The 25,994-nt window shown below is 44.2% G+C and overlaps 1 protein-coding gene across 17 annotated transcripts in view; it reads left to right on the top strand.

Moving 5' to 3' along the window:
- LOC1277242 (RNA-binding protein Musashi homolog Rbp6) overlaps positions 1-25,994 on the top strand; it is a 591,248-nt gene that overhangs the window by 545,158 nt on the left and 20,096 nt on the right. For 14 of the 17 annotated variants that reach the window (XM_061643244.1, XM_061643238.1, XM_061643240.1 and 11 more), the window contains 4 exons: positions 8,108-8,190; positions 8,338-8,422; positions 14,096-14,128; positions 16,469-16,552. In XM_061643244.1, the coding sequence (XP_061499228.1) occupies positions 8,108-8,190; positions 8,338-8,422; positions 14,096-14,128; positions 16,469-16,552 (285 nt within the window). The remainder of the gene's footprint in view (positions 1-8,107; positions 8,191-8,337; positions 8,423-14,095; positions 14,129-16,468; positions 16,553-25,994) is intronic. The other 3 variants (XM_061643241.1, XM_061643237.1, XM_061643242.1) reach the window with 2 other exon arrangements.

Below are 25,994 nucleotides of genomic sequence, written 5' to 3'. Positions count from 1 at the left end.
ATGCCCGACCCCACGGGTAGGACCGGCCCACAGGAGTGGAGCGAAGCAAAGATAGCGCAGACAAGCACCACGCGAGAGCACCGAGAGCTAAAATTATGACTACATCTGACTACCGCCTGCGTATCGGCGAGAAAAGTAGTACGCCACAGCATGGGTACAGCATAAATCTCAAGGAAAATAAGCAAAGCGAGAGGACCAAAATCTACCACGTTTCGAGAAAATTGCTAGCGTCTTAATTGTACACTTGGTCGGAGCTTCGTTTTTATTCTGCCTTTTGTTGGGTGCGGGAGAGCTTAAAAAAAGTAGAATCTTTCGCCTGTCGTGAAGTGTGCCCGCGGACCACATCGTTCAGCTGCCCAAAATTGCAGCGCTAAAATATTTACCACATCAACTTCCATCTCCGTCTCAGTCGACCACTTACGCTTGCACGCTTTCCTCTGTCACACCAATTGCGAGCGAAAGCATCCCGACTGCTGTAAGAAACAACAAACTTTAACATAATCTTAAAGAACAACAAGGAAAATCTGCTACACCAACAGTGGCCAAAACGTACCGACTGGGTTTGAGCGTTGGCTTTCGAGGACCATTAAGTTTCGCATGGCTGTTTGTTGAGATGAAACTACCAACACGAAAAGTAGGACAAAAACTCGACTCGTGAGAAAGGTTTGTGTGTTTTTTTTTTCACAAATAAAGTAAAAACCCAAATCTTTCTCAAAGTTAAACGTTATTCATCGTACATTCGTCTTTGACGCCAACTTCAACACAGTAGTAATATCAAATGTCTCGAATTTGTAATGAACGTTTTGCAAAAAATTAGCTATCTTTAAATTTGTTAATGAATTGGCTTATTTTATTTGGTCAATTATTAAGATGCTGCAATTATGCTTTAATTTTCTTATCTTAATCTTGAGAAACTAAGAGCTCTAATGATAGAAGCTTTGGCTACTTGGTGATTGAAAGTAGTGCAATTATGTTGTTCCCTTGTGGACCACCTTATCAAACGCTAGACTGATGGAGCCTGTATCAGTATAAGTCATAGATTGCCAAAGATATCAATGGTATATCCTAGACCACTAACTGTTCCGTAGAAAAATAAACTCAATATTTTTTATCATCAACGTCGAATCTCCCATTCCGTAAAACTTTTATCAATTTCCACAACTGTGCAAGTACATTTTAAAACTCGCAAATTATCTGACCCATTTAGATCAATTTTTCACCTGTGATAAATGTCATCCACGTTGGATCCACATTTCCCCACTCAAAAACACCCACACGAGCAAAAAAACAAAACAAAACAGAACGACCAATTTTATCGCCAAAAGTACGCGCTCTTCATTCCCCGGGAAAGCAGACAGCGAACCAGAACGAAGAAACAATCAAACATGTACAGGCCGGCGTGCGCGGGCGAAAGAAATGCCCACCAGTACCACCATCGCAAGCGGTGAAGCACACAGAGCAAGATAACACGGGAACGATAATACATCACCCGTCATTCATCCTCCAAACTACGTTTCTCACCCCACACGGGAGAGAGAGAAAGAGAGGGAGGGTTGGAAACATATCACTTTCACCAGCACGGATGCACATCAATCGCCTGCCCGAAACTCATCACTTCGCCGGGCTTTCTTGCGGGGGGTTTATTTGTTCGTAGCGGCAAGCGAGGCTGGAAGAAACAAACTCCCGACCGGGCGGAGCGGTGCGGATTTTAAATGAGCATCATCCATCGCATCATTACGGAAGAGATAGCGTTAGTTATTTTTGTTATTATGAATTTTGAGCACGCTAGACTGAACCGGAACAAAAACCCGGCATAGGATAAGCGGAGCCATGAAGCGGGGGAACCTTGGGACGGGGGCCACACACCTAGGCCCAGAGGCGGGAGGAAGGGAGCTTTTGATACGCTTGGAATGCGCTCGGAACGAAAGTTGCACAATTTAACCGATCAGTTCGGACGCGGACTGGATGGATTTGCGAGGATATGCGAGGGAGCGAGTTTGTATTTTACAGTTTGCCATCAGCTGGCGATGAATACGGGAGTTTGTGAGGGATATCCTTCGCTCTTTTAATGGCCACCCACGGTGGAACTGAATGGGAGCCATCTCTCCCTCCCCTCTAGATGGCTGAAAGATTGAAACGAAACAAGTTCCGTCCGACATTGTATGTATGTAAGGCTCTATGTGTGCGTGTGTGTGTGCATCGATGTGTAGCGGGGTGGCGATGAAGGATGGACGGTGCAGATCGGTAGATGGATCAAGTTTCAACCATTCGAAAAGTTTTGATGTATCTTTAAACTTAATCCTTTTCAGCAGTGCTTCAGGAGCGGGCGGTATCGATGCGCCCTTCATTCATGCAGTCTTTGTATGGGTGGCTATGTGTGTGCGATTGAGGGAAGAAAAACCCGCATGCTTTTTGCACCACAATCCATTTCCGTACACACGCCTGCTTAATGCTTTGTTTGGGAATGCTTGTTGTTTTTCACCACTGGAACTTCATCAGCAGACCGGGGTCGGTAGCAAACCAACAGGCTAAGAAGGCTGCTCCGCGGCCGAGGGAAAGAGGTGGAAAACTTTTCAACTCTTCTCTCAAACCACCACCATCCTTCCGTCATTCCCGTTCATTACTCAAGTTCAATGAAATAGATAGCGGACTTTTGAAAAGAGGATTTTACCGATCGAGAGTTTCCTCTCGCCCGCCGACACAACAAACAAACAACTCCAGTAATCATCCGAAACGGAACCATTTCTCCCCTATTGGTTTGCTCGGTGCGTGTGTGTGTGTGTGTGTGAGGGAGTGGGCCAGGCCACGGTTTCCGAACGTAGCACAATTGAGCGAAAGCAATCAATCGAAAATTGCTCCCCTAGAATGGGACGGGAGTTTGACGGACGAACGGCGCTAAACTGCCCTTTTGCCTGCCGGCCCAATGCCGGGATGGGTCGGGAAAATTTATTACACCGTCCATCGATATAAATTGCTCCGGGCCGAGCTCCTAAGACAGCAAGTCCAAGCGTGCGCGTGTGTATGGCCATCTTGAAGGGCGCTGCACGGAATCACGGAAATGCTAACATGGAAAAAGAGACGGAGGAAAAGGATTATGCGCTAAATACGCTTGGACAGGGGCGAAGAAGGGGTGTCCGGGGTTAACCCGGGGCAGCGGATGAACACAGTTTTGTCTCACGGTTCTGTGTCGAGGCTGTAAACGTGCTAAATCATCGAGCTGAGTGCTGAATAAAAGTTTTTTAATCGTTCGGCAACAATCGAGCAACGCTCAAGCACACAAGCTGCTGTTAATTGACATACTTATTTGAATAAGCTTTTCCCAACTGCCACGGCTCGGCTTCGAAACAGGTTTACATAATTGCTTCAGCTAATATTTTGACCCGGTTTTCGCGGAAGCTTTCCTGAAACAAAAAACAAACAAACACACAAACGTTTGCACGGAGTGAAACCGTTTTCCGTCATTTAGCCTGGACGCCTGGAGTGAAGCGATCATTACTTGTTACCGATCGACCGACCGGCAAACAACATAAAACATAAAAAGTAAAGCGCAAGCAAAAAACAACCAAACCCTCCTTTGCTTCTCACTTCGTCAGGAGCAAAGCACACGCACACAGACAGATACACAGGAAGGAAGTAAATCTTCTTCGACAGCGAACGATTTCGAAGGCGGGCTCGACTCGCATCGCACCGGAATCGATAGCAAATTTCAGCATCATTTAATTTTAATGATCCAATTTATTTTTTCTCCTCCTCCTCCTTGCCCTTCCGTGCGCTTCGTTCGTGTGTTTTTTTTTCTACTTTTGCTCCACTACCACCAGCGCTTACAGAAAGTAGAAAGATGATATTTTCCTTCCTATCCGGGATGAGGATGGGATATATATTTCTGTGGACCCATTGCCGGATTGCTGGCCCGCTCTGTGTGTGTGTGTGTGCGTGTCTTATGAGTCAGCCGCGGCCGTGTATCAGTCCATCGTATCAGCTTTCCCCCTACTGCCAAGCAATTGCAACCGACTTGTCATCGATTTGTTCTGTCGAGTACGGCAGTCGAGTTTAACCTTACAGTGCTTCTCTGTTTTCCTTCATTACTGTCATCATCGCATGTGTGGCTGGGCGATGGTGACTGGGAGAAAATAAAATCACATCACCGCTGACATTGATGGTGTAAGATATCACATTTTACAGAGAAAATACGTTTATTGAGCTTTTCGTAAGCAATCAAGGAATGTCATCGCGAACTCGATCGATTAGAATGGCAATAGATTAATGTGCGGATATTGAATCCGATGGCATAACGAAACATTTACTCGTTGTCTGGCTTTTATGAAGCTTCAAATTAGAATTTAAATTCATTTTCGTTGCTTTAAAATGGTATGGTTTTATTGATTTTATGTTTATCATTGACCTATTTCTAACGAAAACTTCTATTCCTAATGCTGTTGCACCTCAACGCGCTCAAAATGGCCAGGTTAAGCTAGGAGAGCTTCTTCAACAACACAATGCATATGGCTGTAAAACTTCAATATCTCAACAACCTTTTTAGCTTCCATTCCAAATGCTTTCCCGCACGCTCGCATAGCCATTTCAAACACATCTCCTATGCTCGCTGAGCGAAGGGAAACCAATTTCCATTCCCGTTCGACAGGCGAGCGTATAAAAATGGCATTCTTGTGCCACTAAATTTAATGACATTTGCAACACTTTCACCAGCAGGAGACAAAGCAATTGCGGGGCTTTGCTTACCGGCGGCAATAGCCTTGAAGAAGAATCGCAACGATCATACCGCCGCCTCTTTCGCAGCCTTTCCTGGCGTCCTGGTACGGCAAGACTGGGAGCAGCGCAAAACCCTTCCGGACGTTGCCCCACGGTCGGAGGCGTCGTTTGTCTAAGTGCATAAAAATGAAAAATGCTTTTGTTCTGCACGGTTGAATTTCATGATTTTTCTCACCATTTTCAATTGTGGAGGGGGGGGGGGGCGATGGGACAGTGGCAAAAAACAGCAGCTGCAGCAGCAGCAGTCCCGGGACTAGACAATTGTCTAAGACGAAGAATGCTTTTTTTCATTGCTTCTCATTTCTCTCTACTTGTTTGCAATGCTCTCGTGGAAAACATTGCATCTCACGCTTCATATTCTCATTCGATTGAAAGCATTTTGCAAGTGATATGAATGGGCCCTGAGGGTAGGGTGGTTGGAGGGGAAAGGTTTGTGTTCGAGTTAGTTTTCTTTTTATTATTTTTTTTTTTTTGCTCATGTGTTAAAGCCCTTTCTCATGGGTAGAACGTTCCGAATGATTTTTTTTTAAATTGTTCGAGTGCGACAAAAAAAATCCTCCAAACGAATGGCGAAGATAAAACTGGCGACTCAAATGGTGCACGGTGGCGGGCACACGTGTGCCACAAACTAACGTTACCTCCCATTCCCATGCAGCGCTAGTTACTGCCTCTGGGAGCCATACCCCCGCTGTCAGCCCAATTCATGCCGACGAAGCTTGGGCGTGTGTGTGTGAGTGTGTGTAGGTGTGTCTGAAAATGATTCGCATGAATAAGTAACAAATAAGCGAAAAGAGACTGTAAGGAGACACACGTGCAGGCTACACCAACGTTTGTGTGCGCACATCTGTATGTGTGTGCGAGCGAACACAAACGTGAATTTAAAAATGGCAGAAAGAATCATCACATACGTCGAAATGAAAGCCAGTTGCGTAACGTGTGCTCCACCGCCCGGTCGCGTCATCCCCCACGTACCATCAGCTCCATCTTGCAGCATTGTAAAGTGAGGCAAGAATGGGCCACACACGCTTACCTTTTGCACATACGACGGGAATAAAGGAATGGGCGCTTCAAGGCAGCGCACTCCAGCGACAGCTAAAGCGCGACAGAAACGCAAAAAAAACCCTCTCTGACTGAGCATGTGCTGGTGTGCGATGTCAAAGGGTTGCAGCGGGTGGAAGGGGAAGCCTCTAAACATACTTTTTATTGTTGATAAAAGCAATTTTCCTTTCAAGACAGAGCTACAGCATGATTCCAGCAGAATTCAAAAGCGTATTTTTTTTTGTTACGCTTTGTTGTTCTTGTCGAGCTCGATTTGTCGCTTTTTTTACTCTCTTTTTTTTTGCACAAAATCTTTCTCTTTCAGCTCTCTAAGCCTTTCATGTTTTATGCCTGTCCAACTGGCTGTGTTTTCAGCGAGGCGCAGTATGGGAGGCTTTATTGTTTTTTTTTCTGCGCTTTCTTTTACCTTGAAAGATTTTCACATTGAAGCACACTGTTGAAAGCCTGAAAGCAGGGAAACTCATTTTTCCGAGATGAGTTAGTAGCCTCTTACTGATATGGTTTTTGTGCGACATCTAACCAATTGCTAATATCAAAATGTTGGAATTGAGGCAGCGTCGTACTTGGATCTATCCTCATCTAGACGGTTCTCGTCATTCGATTAATTGATATATCTTTAGATTGTATGACCACGGATTATTAAAATAAATTAAACAGTTTTTTCAAAAATTTCTCTTCCCATCCCGGTCACATTTTAACAACCTTTACTGTTCCCATCGACAAAGGTCACCTTTGTCTAATGCAAATCCCCCTCCATCGTGTGGAGGGCAACTTTCGGTCAGCAATCATCATTACCATTGACCACCAAACACTGTTGTTCATCGATTGGCGAACCAAAGTCGTGGCAAGATAAAATCTTTTATTTGTCTCGTCTCTTTATTGTTTTCCCAACTGCGCCACACCAACTCAAACTCGAAACACTAATGTAACGTCAATGTTGAAACCATCCCGCTGCCGACGAAAACGTAAGTGCGTAAGCGGAATAATTGGACCTCGACCTTCTCCATCGAACGCGGCACCACCGAACCGCGGAAGAATTGTGTTTTATAATAAAACGATGCGACCAAAAGTTGGGGGCACGTGGGGCGTTCCGAAAAAAATGCCAAACCAAAACGCAACCGATCCGACTCTTTCCGAGGGGAGCCGTTGAGTTAGGCAAATGAGAAACAAATCAATTCAAGTGGTCCGGCAACGAAAAGTAAACCCCGGGAAGGAAAGCACACTTACACCGTCCACTTTCGGCGTGCGGTGCGGGTGGCGCTGCTGAATGGAAAGCGCCCGAGAAGCCGCGAAAACCACGGAAAAGGATGCCGGAAGCAAACCCAACGAACGTAAAAACAAGCTTACTGCCCACCGATGGGCCGTTGATGGGCCGACGGAATCATAAATAAAACAAGCGACATAATTTTCCCACTTTTCATTTCACCTTCTGATTCTGATTATTCCAATTTAACTCGCGCCCTTCGCTTCGCGCGACCAGGCGACGGAAGGTGCGCTGCCACGATGTGGGCCGGTCGGTGGGTGATTGGGTGGCTCAAGTGTGGGCTCAAGTCTGTACGCGGGAGGGAAAAAAGGAGCGAACTTGGCGCTGGTGGTTGCACCTTTCCCATCATGCTTCTTCTCTGGCCCCTGCCGTACGTTCTATGCAATGCAGAACTATTCGACGCCACCAATCATCCGCGCATTTGTAGGGTTTCTGTTGTAGCTTCTTACTTCTCACACAAAAAACCCACACACAAACCAGAGCTCTGCTCGCTTTTCGTTCGAGAAGAAAATCAGGACGCCATCGGGCGTTCATTCCTTTGCTATCTTAATTTATGCACTCTCCACAAAACCACCATCGCGATGCTAATCGCGGGAAGGAAAGATGGGCAGAACCCGTTGTTGGGGTGGGGAAAAAAACGAACGGAAAATCAACGAAACACGTTTAATTAGAGAAAGTTTTTTTCTTCCTGTTTCTGCTCTCCCACGATTCGTTTCCGGTGAAATAATAATCGGATTGTTTTTTGTTCCGTCTCCCTTCCGAACCTTCGCTATGTTTTGTTGGGTTTCTCTTTGTTGTGCGGAAGCAGGGTCAAAAAGTGGCATAAAAGTTATTGATTTAGTGGTTATTTGATGAGTTAGTGGCTTTTAGTCAAGAGTCTCTCGCTCACTTGCTTAAGGGTTTCATATTTTTATGAATGATGTATTAGTACTCTTTTTCATAAGCACAGCTCTTCATAACATCACATCGTTAACATTTATTAATTTTACTTTTCTCTTCTTCTCTCTCCCACAGGCTTCGGATTTGTCACATTTCAGAGTGAAGATGTAGTGGACAAAGTTTGCGAAATTCACTTCCATGAAATCAATAACAAAATGGTAGGTGGCAAACTCGTCTAATTACATGCGTTCTGACATAAAACATATAAACACAATTGTATCACCGTTTCTTTCGCTCTCTTTCTCTCTCTCTCTCTCTCTCTCTCTCTCTCTCTTTCTCTTTCCTTTCTCGCCTCCCTCACGCAGGTCGAATGTAAAAAAGCACAGCCCAAAGAAGTGATGCTTCCAGCGAATCTGGCCAAAACGCGCACCGCCGGGCGTGGGACATACGGTGAGTTTGTAGTGTTGAGCGGCGCCGGTCCCTCCTCCAGCACGCTCGGGCCGGTCGGGCCCACGACCAGCTCGACGGTCGGGTCGACGTTGCGCTATGCTCCCTACCCATTGCCCGCCACTATCACGAGCCAGCAGGCGGCTGCGGCCGCCGCCGCTGCAGCCGCTGCCGCCGCCACCACCACCCACATCTTGCCCCTGTCTGCTGCCGCAGCGGCGGCTTCGGCCGCCACTCCCTCCCTGCTGCAGTACGCGGCGGCAGCGGCAGCCGCAAACGCGAACGCCAACACGCAACAGTCGGCCGCCCTCGCGTACGAACATTCGCTCAAGCGGCTGCTGGCTGCGAATGCGGCCGCCGCTGCCAACGCGCTGCGACCCCATCCGGCTGCCGTTGCTGCGGCGGCAGCCGCCCATCCAGCGGCTGCTGCCGCCTCGGCTGCGGCGGCCGCCCATCACCATCACCATCATCATCATCAGCATCAAGCGGCTGCTGCAGCCGCTGCTGCTGCTGCTGCTGCTGCCCATCACCAGCCGCGAGCCACGGCCACACTGACCTACCCGATCGGGGATCTGCTCGGGGCGCAGGGTCTCGATCTGGCCAGCATGTACCCGTTGCAGGCGGCGGCCAGCCTCGGGCTCTGACAGCCAACTACCACCATTATTCAGGTGCAGAGGCCCCAGTAGACCTCCGAGGAGTTGGATGTTGGAGGGCTAAGCGAGAAACCCCTTCGAGAGCCAAAAAAGTGGCAATAGAATTTTGAACAACAGTATTAAAAGTTTTACTTGTTTTGGAAGACATTTATCTTTTTCCCCCAATTTAAAGAGCTTTCAAGCGAAAACAAGACTTGCAGAAGAAAAAGAGTAGCAACATGGTCAGATCTTTTGTACGCGTTCACCCACAGGTAGTTACAGTGGAAAGCATTTAAATCTTTCTAATGCATTCCCTGCCCGGATATAGCTCCAAATCTGTTCCACCCGATTCCCGTGTTGTAAAGTGATCTCATCAATGAACCCGCTGTATGCCAAATGCTGTGACCTGATCTTTTGAAACAACGACCAGTAGTAGAGTGTAGCTGAGAGCAGCAGCGTGAAGTGTAGTCTCCTTCACGATTAGGTTTTTCTCGAGTAGTGCTGTTCTACGTAGCCTCTGGCGGCCGTATTTTTTATACCGCAGAGATATTTGTATCAAGCGTAGCATTCTCTTCCAGCGGGAGATAAAGGACAAATAGGCACCCAGACAAAAGAAAGAGAGAGAAAAACGATTATGCCCTCGGTCCTACAGTACAAACACCATTTTATATCAGCTAGATTTCTCGATAGAGAGAGAAAGAGGGAAAAAACACATTTGCAGTCGGTTTTGTTTGTCATTACCGTAGTTCTAGTGTAGAGCGTAGAGTTTCATTTCCAACTTCTTGCGACCAGAATGGTTCTAATTAAAGTCCTTCAAGCCCTTGTTCATCAAATCATCATAAACAGCCGCATGTGGTGATGTGGACGGAGCCAAAATTGCTTCACCGTATAGTCTGTCTATTAGACTTTGCCAAACACCTCTTGCCGAGCGGCCGAAGCCAATAACAAAACACCTTCTCGCGTAAAATCACCCTCCAACCAAACAGAGAATGCATGGCAACAATCGAACGGTAATGCTCTCGTGGGATTTCTTCGAGATTCTTGGCGAATGTTTTTCCCGCACTTGAGGAACATTTCTCATCCCCAGCCGCAGTCCTACTGGGTAGGTGTGCTCATCAACCGTTGCCTGGTTCGCTGGTACACTCCTATCCAGCAGGGTGGGTTCTTACACTGGTGGTAAAAGTTTTTTAATAAACTCAAAGGCTGCCCGCCACTGATCTCCGCCCGCGTGCGCTTCGTACACGCACGGACCGAAATGGGCAAACCATCACTTTTCTCATTAAATCTTGCGCCGCAAAGGGCATCGGCAAAACTTTTCCTCTTCCGGTTTTACTACTTAACCTTTGTATGCCCGAATCTTACTGTGCCGCATCAGGGTGGGATGGTTGGTTAAGGATGGTCACTAAAGTGGTTAGCTGAGGATTGGAGTTTCTGCGGAGTGTTTATTGCCCGCAATTGAGCAGCGGGCGAAGGAATGGACTGTGGATTCTTTCGCTAGTTATTCGTGAAAGAATTTGCCCCTGCCCTTTGCCGTTGATGATATTTATGCTTTGTCTGTATTTGGCAAAAGATGAAAAATGACTACATACCTTACTGTTCTCTTCACTCCCAAACAACAAACCAAACAACAATCTACATTTAATCCAACTACTCGCTTGTCTGTGGCCGTGGCTTCAACGTTATGTGTAGGCAGCAAATGCAAAACATCGCGATTCGTTTCTATCACCCAGAAAAAAAGTTAAAATATCCAAAATTCAACCATCTCTACCAATCCTTTCCCAATTCCTGTTTAATCACTATATGAGTACCACGTGTAACGCAAAAAAACAACACACCAAACAACTACAGTTGCATACCAGCAAACCGTATGAAGCTGCCGCACTCTGTCGTTACTGGATAACCTGCAAATATTTTCTAAACTCGGTTTGTTCACAATACAAGCAACTTTGAAATGCACTTCACGCACTAGTAATTGTATATGGTTCGTGCCAAAAAAAATAAGACGAAAATGTTTCTGACTTCAAGGGCAATCAAAAACGATTTCAAAACTATCGTTTCTCCAAATCAAAAAGTGTCGATTTAAATGATTTGTTATCCACACCTAACGCATTCCAGTTCAAGAAAAACATTGAGAGCAATAGCTAATGTTTCGAAGAAGCTAAATAACATTTTTATTGTGTCATCAAACAAATAGTTCGTACATAACTCACTTCAAATCTATTTTCGGGACAAACAAAATCAAGAACATTAAATGAAACATAAAATGTAAGGCCATTTCTACAAGATAGACGTAACTAAAGAATGGGCAAGTAAGGATATTTGCATTGATAACCGTTGTATCTAGGCGTGAGTTGGTAAATTTGTTAAACATATAATCAAAAACAAATTGCAATATTAATATCTTATACATGCTTCTGCACAGAGTGATTCAAATCACAGATGTAACATGAATGTAAAAAAAAACTATTATGCTTTAAAAATGCAAAAAAAAAAGACACAATAATGTTGGATCAGTAAACGTTTGCAATAACAACTCTCAAAAGAAATCTCCCAGATTGTGACCCCCATCTACTTTAATGCAATTGCGGCAAGCTCAACAGAGCTTTTGCTCTACAAATGCAATTGATTGCAGTAAAACACCATTGTTTGCACTGAGCATCATAAACTTACGGCTTACGGTAACATCATTAAAAAGTCGTTAATCTATCATCGCAGAATGTAACCATCCTTTGCATTCTGCTCTCCAAAATGAGACGCAACGAAAAGTACATTGAAAACAACGAAACGAAACTAAACGATTAAAAACGAATCCCTGCAATGATTATCTATAGTGGGACAATAATCTTAGCTATTAAGTTCAAACTCGAGAAGTAACAGTTTCTTGTACGTTCTGAAGATAACCCTTTCTTAGTCATTCTTAGTCGTCAAAGCGAGTGATTTAGTCTGTAGGACAGTTTGTTGAGTGAGCGTGAAGTAAGAGTGATAGTTTGCCGTTTGTTACATGTTTTTCATTCTTAAACCTAGGACCTATCTATCGGTTCGTGCTCACGAATCAACGAGCACAAGGCGTCCTCGTGCCGATTGTTAACTTTAATTCATTTTTTTGTTTGGTTTTTAGTTTCCTGAACATAACTTTTTCCGTTAGAGCTCCAGTATTAGCATTGATAACTAACCCAATTTACATTTACGAACTAGTACTTAAGCTAAGTTTAAGCTAACACGATGTAACGTAGTGCTTGATTGCAGCTGCTGCGGAGCAGATTTCCGGAACGTAACTGATCCCGCACGAAAAGCGGCGCAAGGTGAGAAAGGGGGTTTAAACACTCGCACAAAAAAAGAAGCAACGAGAAAAACGAGAAACGCTTGCTCCCAGGTAAGTGGTAACAGAAATAGTGTCAATTCCTGCCCAGCATTTCGCACCAGCAGCAGCTTCAGAGCGTGATGTACATCCCTGATGCGTGATGTGCGAAGTATAAAGTCACACCGGAAATCACTCCAGCAACAAGCACTCGCGCGGCTAGACAACACAATCAAAATCAAACGCCCGGATTTCGGATTTTAAATCAACCTCTCATGAGTGGCCAAATTGATTGCGTAATATCAATTTGCCTAGCAAAGCAAGTGATACATGTGGTGTGATATGGAACTAGATTTTTTATACGATACGCTTTATTCCATTTTGGTAATTTTCGAAACACTCGTTTCCTAGAATAGAGTTAACTCGTGTGTTATATGCAGTGTGCGTGAGTTTGAAGTGTTTCCGATTTGTCATTGAATAGATACGCTATTCAATTGTTGATCATACAGTACCATATCCGTTTGAAATTAGCTATAGAGTGTTTTTTTGTAATTTTGTTTTCTCTACAGTAGTAAAGACTTACATATCGATGATATGAGTTTGATCTTCGATTCGAACCGATTAGTTTGCGTTAAGCGCATTGAACTAGCCAAGACAGAAATCAACGAACGAAACCAAAACTATACTATTAGATATAATTTAGGTTAATATACAAAATAGTAGCTTATAGCAAATCATTTTTGACACTGTTTGATATATCGGTAGTTTATAGCTTTACTATACTATATAGTCCATTAACTTCAGAGTGTGCGTGTGTTTGTATGCGTGTGCGCGTGGTTACATATATGTGTGCTGATAGTTTCGTTGTCGCTCTAGGAGGGACGCATTTCATCTTCCGTTCCGAGCGCGCCCTGGCTGGCGTGGTGGACAAAATGTGGGTGTGAACGTGATTCCGGTTTCCTTTCCTGTTTCTTCAAATTTTGAATAGTTTTGTCACAAAACCAAGCGAAAATGAAATTATTGCCAGTGAAAGCAAAAGCAGATCCCCCCCCCCTTTTCCCTTTAAATTGTGTTAAAAGCCCTCATTCAACGCCTAGTCGTGTGTGTTCCTTTGTGTAAACGAAATCTCAAAACCGTAGTGTCGTTGCTGTGTTTAATTTGAATAGAGTTTCGTTTTTCTTTTTGTTTTTGATATCCATTTTCATCCAGCTCAAGCTCATCCCATTCGTATTCTTTTTCTGATCGAATCCAGCAGCAGCTCGTTCATAGTGTTCTAGATGCAGTTACTCCTTGTGTTTTCCGTTTGATGTTCAATTTCTGTATACTGGATGTAGTGTCGCTTTGCTATTTAAATAACAATACCAAAATGTTTTGTTTGCCAGTTAGCCTACCGCTGTGTTAAGATCGATCATGTCTGTCAGCTTTCAGCTGCTACAGAACACATCCCACCCGTCGTTATCCTGTGATGATTGAAGTTTTGCCTAAGCTCATAAGAGTTATGAAGCGAACGGGTAATTCAATGTTTTACGCCATCGTTTATCGTTTAGCCCTTCGTTCAATTTCTGTTTTGCAGTACAAAAGCGAACGCAAGCAGAAAAGCAGCTCTTCCATATTTTTAAAAGATTTTCGTTTTGTTTTGTTTTCCTTTTTGTCTCTAAACCAAATTGGTAACAAAAACAAAACCCCCTTTTTTCACTAGCAGGTGTCTAAACGTAGCGTTCTTTTTTTCGTTTTCTGCATTTTTAGATTTTATGTGGTCGCTGGGGACATTACCTGATGGTAAGAAAATTTAAATTTCTCTCTTTAATACTACCAAACAAACTCTTCCTACAGTTCTTTCTTCCTATTCTATGCAATTGTCGAAACTTAAGCAAAATACATATAGAACAAATCAAAGAATCTTCCGTGTGCACGGTACATTGAATTAAACAACAAAAAAAAAGCTAGACGAAAAGCAATTGGAAACATAATATGTAGCAAAAACTGAAATTATTTAGCTGTCTCTTCAATCTCCTAAAGCATAATACCATTACAAAACCATATCAGATAAACAATTAATGGCAAAAGGTTTTAATTTTTCTTACTATCAAACTATCCACACACAAAAACCAAAAAAAACAGCGAACATTTTCAACTGATGACAAAAGATGTTTCCCTTTTTTGTTGTTGAAAATACTAACTTTACGTTGTTATCGCTTCTGTTCAACTGCTGCCAAATACTGCAGCAATCACGCTGTCAATAACATTGTCTTCATTTGGTTTATCATCATCATGAAAAGAACAAACACAAATTTTAAATTCAATTACATACATTTTATTTGCTAGCTCACATCAATATGTAATTTTTCAAAATGTTCATTGTTGTCGATGTGTGCCATATTTTTTTAAATGTAAAATCAACAACTTTTATTATATGTGCTTTTAATGGTTTTATGTTATTGCTATCTTTAAATGATTAAATTGTTTGCCTCTTTCAAATGGACGTTATGGTTTATTGACTCTTATCGGGCATGCCGTACATTACAAGTTAAGATACATGTATGATGCGTGCACACATGTGCACTTGACGTTGTTCTTTTCATTTTGTTAAACCAAGCTGTTATTTTTATACTGCTCCCTTCAAAAATATGTTATTACCATATGCTTGCACTTTCAACTCCGTTTAACTCACCGGATTTTGTATTTCTACTGGACAGAAGATTACAAAATTGCTAGAATACATATCTCACACTCACCTTACAGTGTAGCTTGTTCTTAATGTTCGCTAGCTGTTAATATTATCTTTCTTTTTCTCCTCAACCTTCCAAATATTTCCGTTTGTTTTTGTTTTTTAATAGTTGTGATAGTTTATTTTGAATATTCGGCCATTTATCCTAAACTACATAGAAAACGTTTTTGCAAAACAATCATTTCGTTCTGCAAATATTCGTACGTGCTTAAGTATTTGCGTAACACTGACAAACCTTTGCGGGAAGAAATCAACGACCAAATGGCAATATTGTTTCTTTTATCACATTCAATCAAAGATTCTGTTCGCTCCAATGGCAAAGAGTGTAAGTATGCATCAAAACGGATTAGACGCAGAAAAAAAAATCGACGTACGAAGTGGGACAAGATATTGTTTAGTGTTTGTACTGCAGCTGTATCATTCACTCAGCTATGTGTAGATACGTTGACTGATTGACTACATAAATAACATGCTAGATACATATAGTAATGTCTGAGTGATACCTGATACAAGATTGATTTATTCATCTATATATATTTTTATTTACATGAATCATAACGACATCAGTATGTAGATTTTAGATATACAAATAATAACTAGACATGGTTTTGCCTAGCGTTCCGAGGAATAGGTGAACAATTTTAGGAAAAACTTGCTAGTTTGTTTCATCCTTTTTTGTAGAAATAAACAGAATAGATACAGTAAATAACAATCTAGCATTCTTTATTGTAAACAAGGGAACGTCTGCAAGGCTGTTCTATATTCTCTCAATTATTGACTGAACCAAAGTCATTGGTCTTTTTTTAAGGCTATTCCAAAGAGGAATGTCATACCATAAGCGCTGAGCAACTAAGTGTCAAAAGAGAAACAGTATTAAAACATTATTCAAATATAGGGAGCAGGTAACCAAAATATATGTAATACATGATTGTCAAACAGTATTGTACAAACCATTGCAACATCTAAACTCAAACAGGACATTTTCTGAATCTAATTGAAAATTGATGCATACAACAACATGTCCACTCGTTGATTTCATCTGTGCATCTGTTTGTGCTTGTGTAATTTCGTCGTCTCAGTTTTGCTAATATTGTTTTTCCATTTCTCAATGTCCCTTTTTTCGATTTCCTCTATCGAAGCTATCTATCGAACTCGCAAACAGTCAACTACCGTCCATATGATCCCACCCAATTTTAACACTTGAACAGATTTAACACGGAAGAATGTGTTTTCGCTCTCTTAATTATACTCACCGATGCACAATAAAAATAATTGCTAATGAATGTTTCTCTTTCTTTCCTTCCCTTTCTCTCCCTTTTTTCCTTTGTTTCTTTCTTTTCTCTCTCTCGCTCTCTGTCTTTCCCTACCATTTTCCCTCTACTGTTTCACAGGTTTCCCCGCTGCCGCGTACGCTGCGTACGCAGCCGGCCGTGGCTTTTCCGGCTACCCGAGCTTTGGACTACCGTACCCAACAGGTAACCTTAACTTGGCGAGTTTGCACGCACACTTAACAGGCAACCATCACCTGCACCACCACAACAATCCTTCCCACTCGTCCTCCTCCTCCGCTGGTGGCGGGGGCAACCCGTCCACGGCGGCGGCGGCCACCGCTGCTGCCGCTGCTGCGGCTGCTGCGGCCGCCGCCGCCTCCCTCCACCACCACCACCATCCATTGCTATCCGCGTCCGGTGCTTCCGTACCGTCCTGCCATCCGCTGCACCACCACCACCACCATCACCATCCGTTCGAACACTTGGGGCACCTGTTGGCGCACCACCACCCGGGGGCGACGGCTGCAGCTGCTGCGGCAGCGGCCGCTGCAGCCACGCACCACACCCACCACTCACTGCAATTGTGAATGCAGCCGAAGGCGCGTCCACCGGCGACGACGCTTGCCCACTCGGTTGCCCTTAACACTGCTTGCACCGTTGTTAAGTCCGCCGCATCCACCAACACGGTTACGGTGACACCGTCCGATGCGGCCGCCGCAGAGCAGCCGGCGGGTGGCACTGACACAAACTCATCCACCCCTCATGATCTGCCGTCTGCCGTTGAGTGTCAAGACAATCCGGCTGCAGACGCGGACACGGTCAGCCGGGCGCTTGCTACCAAGGCTACTTCAGGCACCGGTCCAAGGGAGGGACGCAATCGAACCAAATGACGAGCAGCAATGTTGGCGAACGGCGCCGGGACGAATCGTATCGGGCCGTTCTGCTGTGACATCGCCACAATCGATCGTTGTTGCGTTTGGTGCGATCAGCAGTTGTGCTGTGACTGCTATCGCTAGATTTGTCGGGAAAATGGGCGCTCATTTGCTTTGCCTGTCCACTTTTACATACGATCCTGCGTGAGGGATCATTTGGCGCTTCGTCCACTTTGAGGGAGATAGAATCAAAATTTTCAAATCTAATAACTTAATTGCCGCTTCGGTGGGAGATGCTGATGAAATGAACCGTTCCAGTATTAAGTTAACAGTATTTCACACCAGTCAATTTAACGTTTAAAGCAAGTTGCTGGTTTAATCAGCAGTGAATGAATTTAATACGAACACGTCCGTTGGTATGCGAAATGGTACATTTAGGCAATAAAATAAATATTAATAACTAAAATATTATCAATTTGCCGTTTCAAGCCTCTTAGACCTCTCAGTAATAATACAAAATATTGAAATAGTCAAACATTTGCTCTCATTAATAATACAAAATAATGAAATAGTCAAACATTTGCATCTAAACAACTCAATAGTCAAACTAGTTACCAGTTACTTCAGCTAACTCTTAGACACATTGAACCTCTTAGCACTGGAGATAATACCGAGGATACAGATAATGCAAAATATAGCATCACAGTTTAAGGCCGGGCTACATTGATCGTACTCGCACGCGTAATTTTGATTTTCACTAGCGCATCTGGCGGCGGCTGGTGGAAGCTTTTTTTGGTCGTCGGGGGAAGGGTCGTGCCGGATCTCAAATTTAAGTAGTTTTTTAACCGTTTTTTGATGCGAAAATGACTGAAATACTTGCACAACATATTCATCTATCAATTGCATAGCTTTTTCAGACCAGTTGAAGTAAAAAACAATGAAAAATAACGTATTTTCTGGAGCAGTCCCAAATTGTTTGGCAAAATGCTTCGGTCAGCCGCCGCCAGATGCGCTAGTGAAAATCAAAATTACACCAGAGAGTACGATCAATGTAGCCCGGCCTTTAGGGCTTTCTAACTGTCTGTAGCTTTGGAAAGGTTAATTCGTACATAAAGCTTCTTCACTTTAGCTCGTCGCTGTTGCTGCACGCATAATGTGTAGCAGATATGTAGCTTTAAACATTTAACTAATCTCTTCTTAAAGGCAAGAAGTATATAAAACAGTTAAAACTATAGATAGCACAATTTTAGATATCGCAGTAACCGTACCAGCACAGTATAGACAATATTATTTAATCAACGTACAAGGAAAGCGTTTGAATGGTACCAGTTGTTCTGTAGAATCAGCTAGCTGCAACATTAAATGATAACTATAACAAACTTTTCAACCCATTTAAACTGAGAAGAATTGAAAAGGCTCAGAAAAGTTTTAAAAAAAAGTTCATTTATATCTTTTGTATCGCACAAGCACCGGTGCACCGGTTTCCTTTTGTATTTACCGCGTTAAAACAGCCAATTCATCGTACCTTTTTTTTACTTTGGGCACAAAAATGGTGCTACCGTTTCCACACAAAGTACCCTTTCCATTCGCATCGAGCTTATCTCGTAACAACACACCACTGACCACGCGCGTGGTGACGCGATTATTTCGTACTACCAAACAAAACGCGCATTAGAATGACATTTTGGTTTTGCGCCTGACCAGTCCGGTGGGGTTTTTTTTTTCAAATTATTTTTGCGTCCCTCCTAACGGGATTTATATAAAATAAAAACATCTCCCCGGCCTCTCACTCTTTGTAACCGGTACCCGATACCTGTGTAATGAGGAGCGGACAAAATGCTGGATCATTTCGACGATGACATAATACTTTTTCCCCGAAATGATTATAAATTTTCACACTCGGCCTAATGCCGAGGGATGCCTAGGGCAGGGATGCCTGATAGCAGCTAACGGGCAGTCAACAACAGCAGCAAAAAAAAAGGACATAGAACCAAAATGCTCTCTACACGCTATCACCGGTCCGCAGCCATCGCAACCATGCAGCGTTAGAAACTGTTGACAGGTATATTTTATATTAAGCTTTCACTCCACCATCGCTCCACCATGGCCGTGAGTGGGTGACAAAAAAGAAGATCAAAACAAACACTGCCACCCACTGTCGGTGCAAAATCTATCGCACCTAGCCGGCCGATATGTGTGGCACGATGAAGCCATTCGAGTTGCGGGCTGAGGGTGTGGTTTGTAACGCAAACATTTACATAATTCATAAAGTGATTATAATGCGCTGCGTTGGTTGGGGGTGAAACTAGGACATCCACAGGCGTGCGTACGTGTATGTTTGTTTTCCTGTGACACTTTCGCTTAAATCCGATATGGTAAACACACACCCGCGCGCACAGGCTGCGAATTACACCCGAAACAGTTTCAAGAAAAGGCGTGTCCTGGCGATTGAACGCTTTCAGCAAGATTGTTGGTTACTATTTTTACAACCAACTTCCTAGTGTGCCGGCCGTGGAGCGGATTAACCCCTTTCTTTTCAAATCCCTTACACCTAGAAATCCGCTCAGTATGGGCGTTTGAGTGTGCATGTGTGTGAGGTGCAAATGAGCGTGTCATATATTATATCATAAAATAAACATCCACTTCGAGCGTGTGACAAAAACACACACACAGCCAGAGCCCCACACAGGCCAGACGAGTGCGAAAATATGGGAAAGCTTGACAGGAAACTAATAACACCGCAAATCGGTTCAGTCGCCGTCGTCGTCCCACTCTCGGCATCTAGGGGCGTAAAGTTTATCACCATAAATTTACATATAATAACTGACGAGCGGGCGTAGCAGCGACCGGGAAACTAGCTGACTTACGCTGTGACGGTTGTAGAAATCGGTTACCGGAAGACTGCTATGCCTGATAATAAATTGAATTTCATCACCCAGCGGATCAGGGATGACGTTTTTTTGTGTAGTTCACTGCTCGCAAGGTAAAACGTACCTCTTGATGGTAGTGTAGTACCACGCACGAGTACTTATGTGCTAATGCACACTACGAACCGGCTGGAAGCCCTTACATCCTTTTCATGTCAATCAACACACTGGAGACAGTATGGCAGGCAGATGGTGGGGGAGTTGTCTCTTTGTTTATCTTCCGTCAAGGCGCTAATCGCAATCATTATCACCTGTCTTGGTTAATCAAAGTTCGGAACCGGAGTGAGGTCTACGCGAAAGCGATAGTTGAACAGTGTGAGGAGTGTGATTGATGGAGATAATTTCTGTACCAAAGATTTGATTGTTTGCAGAATTTTTGTAGTCTTTGAAGTGCAGAATTGTCAAATGGATTAACTAAAGTTGATATGTTACTGAATTTCATCCTCACGTTCTACAGTATTGGGGAAAAAAACTGATGGAAATATCTATTCTTGAAATGCTTCCCTATCGAAATTCTTAGTTCGAGTGTCCAATATTGGTTACCTCAACACAGTACCCTCATCCGGAAGAGTCACATTCATTAAAAGAGGAACTATTCCACGGCTTAACTCTGCTAAGGTCTACTCTTGGATTTGTTACAAAATTTCAACCGGCCACCATATCCATGAAGAAGAGAAAATATCCCAGAAAAGGTGTCCCCACCAATCGCTAAAAACTTCAAAGCCACCAAAGACCAGTACTCTTCATTACACCCATCTGTCATTTTACTATCGCACGGTCTCGATACCCCAAAAGTCCGGACGACAGGCGAATTCCTATGCATAGGAAATTACCCCGTCTATACCCAGCGACGAGCACCCAGCGTGAGGATTTCGAGCGGTTCAGCCGATGTTTACTCGCCACTACCGGGACACCAATGTATCCACCGTCACCTTCGTAACTACTCCTCCTCCTGAGCAAAGGTTCCCAAAACGTCCAAAGCTGGACAAAAAGATTGACGACGGACCACCGCATCTCGCACCGTGTGTGTGTGTGTGTGTGTGTGTGATAATTGAGTTGGCGAGCAAACACTTTCACCTTACCCGGTGCTGCCCGGTTGTTTAACCGAAACCGAGCGGCGGCGATGATATGATTCATAGGAAAACCCGTTCCATTCCCGTTCGCGGATATGCGCTCCGAGCATTGGCTGGTGGAAGCTATCGTCTTTATCCGGCCCACCACCGCCCCAGCGCCGAGATTGCAATGGCGGCTGGCCCCCGGGTAGCTTAAGGTGTGGATTTGCATTTTAATTAGAGGTAGTTAACGCTCGGGCCGGCTGGCTGGTCCCACTCCAGCGGGAACGCTTGTGACGGTTTGATAGTTTTCCGGGGCGTAAACATGAATCTCGCCTCCGCCAACGTCAGCGCCAAGCGCGCCGCTTTGCAGTTTTCGAACGCCTTGTTCTTGGGCAATGGGGGGTGGGCAAGACTCTCGCCTCACGCTAGCGCACTGCGAATCCGGCCAGCTGCTGTCGGTAGGTGTAGGTATGTGTTTGTGGTGTGTAGAGAAGTTTTCCCGCAAAACGCCTTGCAAGCTTGGCGAGCTCTTGGAACGGCATTTCACGATACCTGCTGGCACATTTCGCTAAGCACCGCCTGGCTCTGGTCGAACGGCCCGCACCACGACCCACGTTCCACCGGTTGGGTTGAAGTTTTATGAGCATTGTTAGCGAAACGATTTCGAGCCGAGTGGTTTCAGGTTAAGTATTTTTAATGGACTACGAACCTTTGCATGGTTCTCAGCACAAGCAGCAGCAGCAGCAGCACCGTCTAAGTACATGTGAGATAGTTCCGCTTTGGCACGACGTTTATAATCGTTGTTAAAATGCAACCCAGCAGGCGCGGTATGCGACGTAACGGTCAGGCTTGGAAAGTAGTACCAGCCACCAACATCACCACCGCCACCACCATTAGGGGCAGGACAGGAAAATTAAAACAAAAAAAAAACATACACACACCAGCAACCGTGCCGTAGTCCAACCAACCAAACACCACCCCGTTAAAAGCGCCAGTAATAGGATGTTAGTTTTCATTTCAATCAGATAAGCTAATTGAGCAATTAAGCGCGCCCGTTTGAAAGGCGAGTGAGTGCTTCGGATCGTAAGCAGCACTGGACACTATCGCCAGTTGGTTTTGTAACGTACATGCATCGCATTTGTAATTTTATTTACGAATTTATGTATGCACAATTTCTTGAGCAGAACATTAAACGGCACCCCTTTCGTTTGGCACATTAACCTTCATCTTTGGCAGCGTCAAAGGTCAATTAACGCATTCTTTTACTATGAAATCGCTGTGCAAATGCAAATGCACTAAAAGAGGAAGAGTCAGGCCACGGCACTACATAAGCTGCCGTTCTTTATGGCGAACGCGAATGCCATCTTGCTGCCAGTCTAAAACAAGCACCGGCGCTGCCTACCCTCACCGAATGAAGTCATTCGGATGCATCGCGACTGTCGGGCATCGACTTTCGGGCACGATCCACACGACACCGCCGGTCGAAACGGATGCCACTGCGGAACCCACTGTGGAAGGAAACCACGTACGAGACCGCGGAATCTATTGCTGTCGAGCCTTATCTAGCCTCCACCCGGCAGGCGGTACCGGTGGCGGTTGCCGGGAGGGCAGCCGGGCTGTTTTGTTCGTAGCCAAAAATTGCTTGTAATATAGAACGCCCTTGCCACTAGTGCTTTTGCCACTATCTCGGTGTGCGGTGTACGGTTTTTGGTGGCGGGGAGCATATGCCATGTTACGGGCGCTTCTTATATGTTAATGTGCGTTCACCGTAAATGGGTTTTATTGTTCCAACCAGACAGTTAAGTTGTCGAGCGAATGGACGGCACATTTCGAGAGAGCACAGCAAAAAGGTTCAAGGCTTACGATGGGGTTTTTTTTTACTTTGTTTCTTTTATTGTTATAGTATACTGTTACGGGACAGCTCTTTTACTTCGATTTATGTTAGCATCGCGTTTGTTCGTGTTCTTGTTTTGGTTGTTTAATATTGTTTTCTTTTTTGTGTGTGTGTGTGAACCTATAGTAGTTTAGTGTGTTTAGCCGTTACCATTCTTACCAGCGTTTTGGTTTGTTTTGTTTTCTGTGTTGCTGTTTTGTTATATCATGTTCGTTTGCCATATTTTTCAATGTTTCATTTTTATCTTTTTCTCTTTCTTTTTTTCCTTTCTTTTCTCTCACCTTTCTATTCCTTTCGTTTTTTTTTCTAATGTCTTCGGCGCATTACTACGTCACGTATCCATCACTTTCACTCTGTAACTGAAACCGAAACTTCTGCACTCTCGCACTGTCGCCTCGTTCTGTCTGTCTGTGCATCGATTTACCGTGACCGGGACGCTACAGGTGTAATGGGGGTCATGCCCGAGAACCGTATCATCATGGGCGACTATCTCAGTATGGGTCCGTCGACGTCATCGTCCTAGGCACGTTCGTCCAAGAGCACGTTGCGGGTTGAGATTGGGGAATTTAACATGGGCAGAACAGCGGGATAAATAAAAACAATTAAGCCGCTCACCATCTAATTACGAACACAAAAAAGGGCAAACATTTATAGCACAACCATAAGCAATCCACAACAAGGAATTATATACTTAAACACAAAGATCTGTAAAGATACACAACAACAAGAACACTCACATTTTTGAAACCAATCAAACCGTTTTAAATAAGCTTTCAAAAACATGTTTCGCCAAGGCGTACTGGCCAGTTTAAATAAATTATAATTTTAAACATAAATCAAACTGCTTTCCTTTATTACCTCACTACAGCGCGGCTGTGTGTGCTTGGGGTTGTTAACAGCCCGTTACACCCAGCTGCCCGCAGCACAGCCCTTTTGCACCAAGCGGCACCACCGCATAATGAAGCGCACCTCAAATACGTTTCAATCAATAAAATAAATACAAAACACCGTGCCACACCAAACTATGCAAATGCCCGCGCGCGCGCTAAGTATGTTAGTGCGGGTTCGAGAGGCCCCCTCGCTCCAAAAAAGCGGCACTCTTGGAAAAACATTAGATTTATCACGCCGGGCAGAGCTACTGCCACCGTACCACACCAGGTCGACCATCGACCAGGTCGATTGGAAATTGGGTGGTTTTTGCCTCCAGCATTCCCTCGCCAAACAGCTCCCCGAAATGCGCAAACACATTTGCGCTCGGCCGGCACTGCACACGTACCGATTTTCCACAAACATGGAAATCGGAGCTAATCCACTCACGGAATCGATAACGCAAATTAAGTCATTACGGGTTGCTGGCAATTGGCAATTTGCATTTCGATCTCCGATTGGGCCCCGGCCACTGTGCGTGTGCACGTTGACTGCGTACACATGGAATTCCAGTTGAGCAGCTGTGTATGTGTGTGTGTTAAGTGAAGGTGTTTGTGCTTTGATTTAAGCCACTCTTCCTTAATAAAGCGAAAGTTGTGTGTGTGGTTTTTGCACGAAACTCGAACGCATCAAAGTGTTGAGTTTTACACTTTTACGATAACGAACGCGGGCGTTACAAACGCTTTAAGTTTCGTGCGATTCAAACCCGCTTTGGCTTGTAAGTTCGAGCCCGCGCGATTGATCTGCGGTAATTTATCCAATCCCAAATCAGTATGCACCTCTCGACCATTGCACTCACGTACACGCTCGGTGCAACGATGCACGTTGTTAATGGTCGGCAAACTACATCACATCTAATCCGTGAACCGTACAGGGTAGGGCAAGTGGCAAGATAATGTTGTCCCACTTTCGGGGCGGGAGGACCGCGGGCGAGGCAAGTGCGAATGCATTTTAAATGATGTTTTTGGTTTGAGGGTAAATTAACATTTTCATTACAAATTCTAACATCGTGATGAATACCGGTCATCATCAGCAGGCATTGGCCTGCGAGGCGAAAATTTGCCTACCGGGTGGTGAGTGTGTGTGTGTGTGTGTGCGTGTGTGTGTCGATGGAACATGCAATGACAGGGGACATGGCGGGAGAATTGCAAGCGCTGAGTGAATTCGAATTGGTGGTCGAATGGGAATGATGCTGCACATTTACGGCATGAATAATAAATGGTGGCTGATCGAAATAATTCACCATACGAAGCGAACAATCATGTATCGGTTGCTGTGGCTAGAGCAGGGCCGAGTGTGTCGAACACCAGGCACACACACACGCGCGCGCACTGTAACCGGTTGAAATGTTGGTTTGCCGCTGCGTAAAGACCAAGTACACGGAAGTAAAATTTCATGTGTACCTTTGCACAGTGCAGTTGTTCTAGGACATGATGTTGGTTGAAATATTGGTGGAAAAAGGGCGTTGCAACATATTGTTTTTCGCCGTTGCATTGAGTTGGGTGCGGGGTTTTAATGGTGGTAAATTAAATTATTCTATTTGATAATTGCTTTTAAAACAAACGTAAATTTAAGCAAAGCAAATAATCTATTCGTTGCAAGTCAAATGGTGCCAATCGTTCCAAATTCCCTATCAACATTTTCCTCACTTCATTCCCACCGTCCCACTGCTTCATACCCTACACTAACACTAACTTTCACTGTATGAATAACTGTTGGCATGTTCAACTCGTTGTTCCGAGCTGTGTTGGGTGAAACCAGATTATACAAACAGAAAAAAAAAAACAGAAATCGCTACGTTAATGAGACTCCTGGCAGTACATATTGCAATAATTAATCATTCAATACACCTTCAACATAAAACACGACGGATCGGAAAGCTGATCACGCCTCACCTCACCATGTAATGTGCGTTCGGTTTTTATTTTGCCCTATTTTTCGTGAAACAGTTCCGATCAAAGGCAAGAAAAG

This window comes from Anopheles gambiae, chromosome 2, assembly GCF_943734735.2.
Source record: "Anopheles gambiae chromosome 2, idAnoGambNW_F1_1, whole genome shotgun sequence".
Classification (NCBI taxonomy): domain Eukaryota; kingdom Metazoa; phylum Arthropoda; class Insecta; order Diptera; family Culicidae; genus Anopheles; species Anopheles gambiae.
Note: the sequence above shows the minus strand (reverse complement) of the source record. Positions and strands in the feature narration are given on the sequence as shown.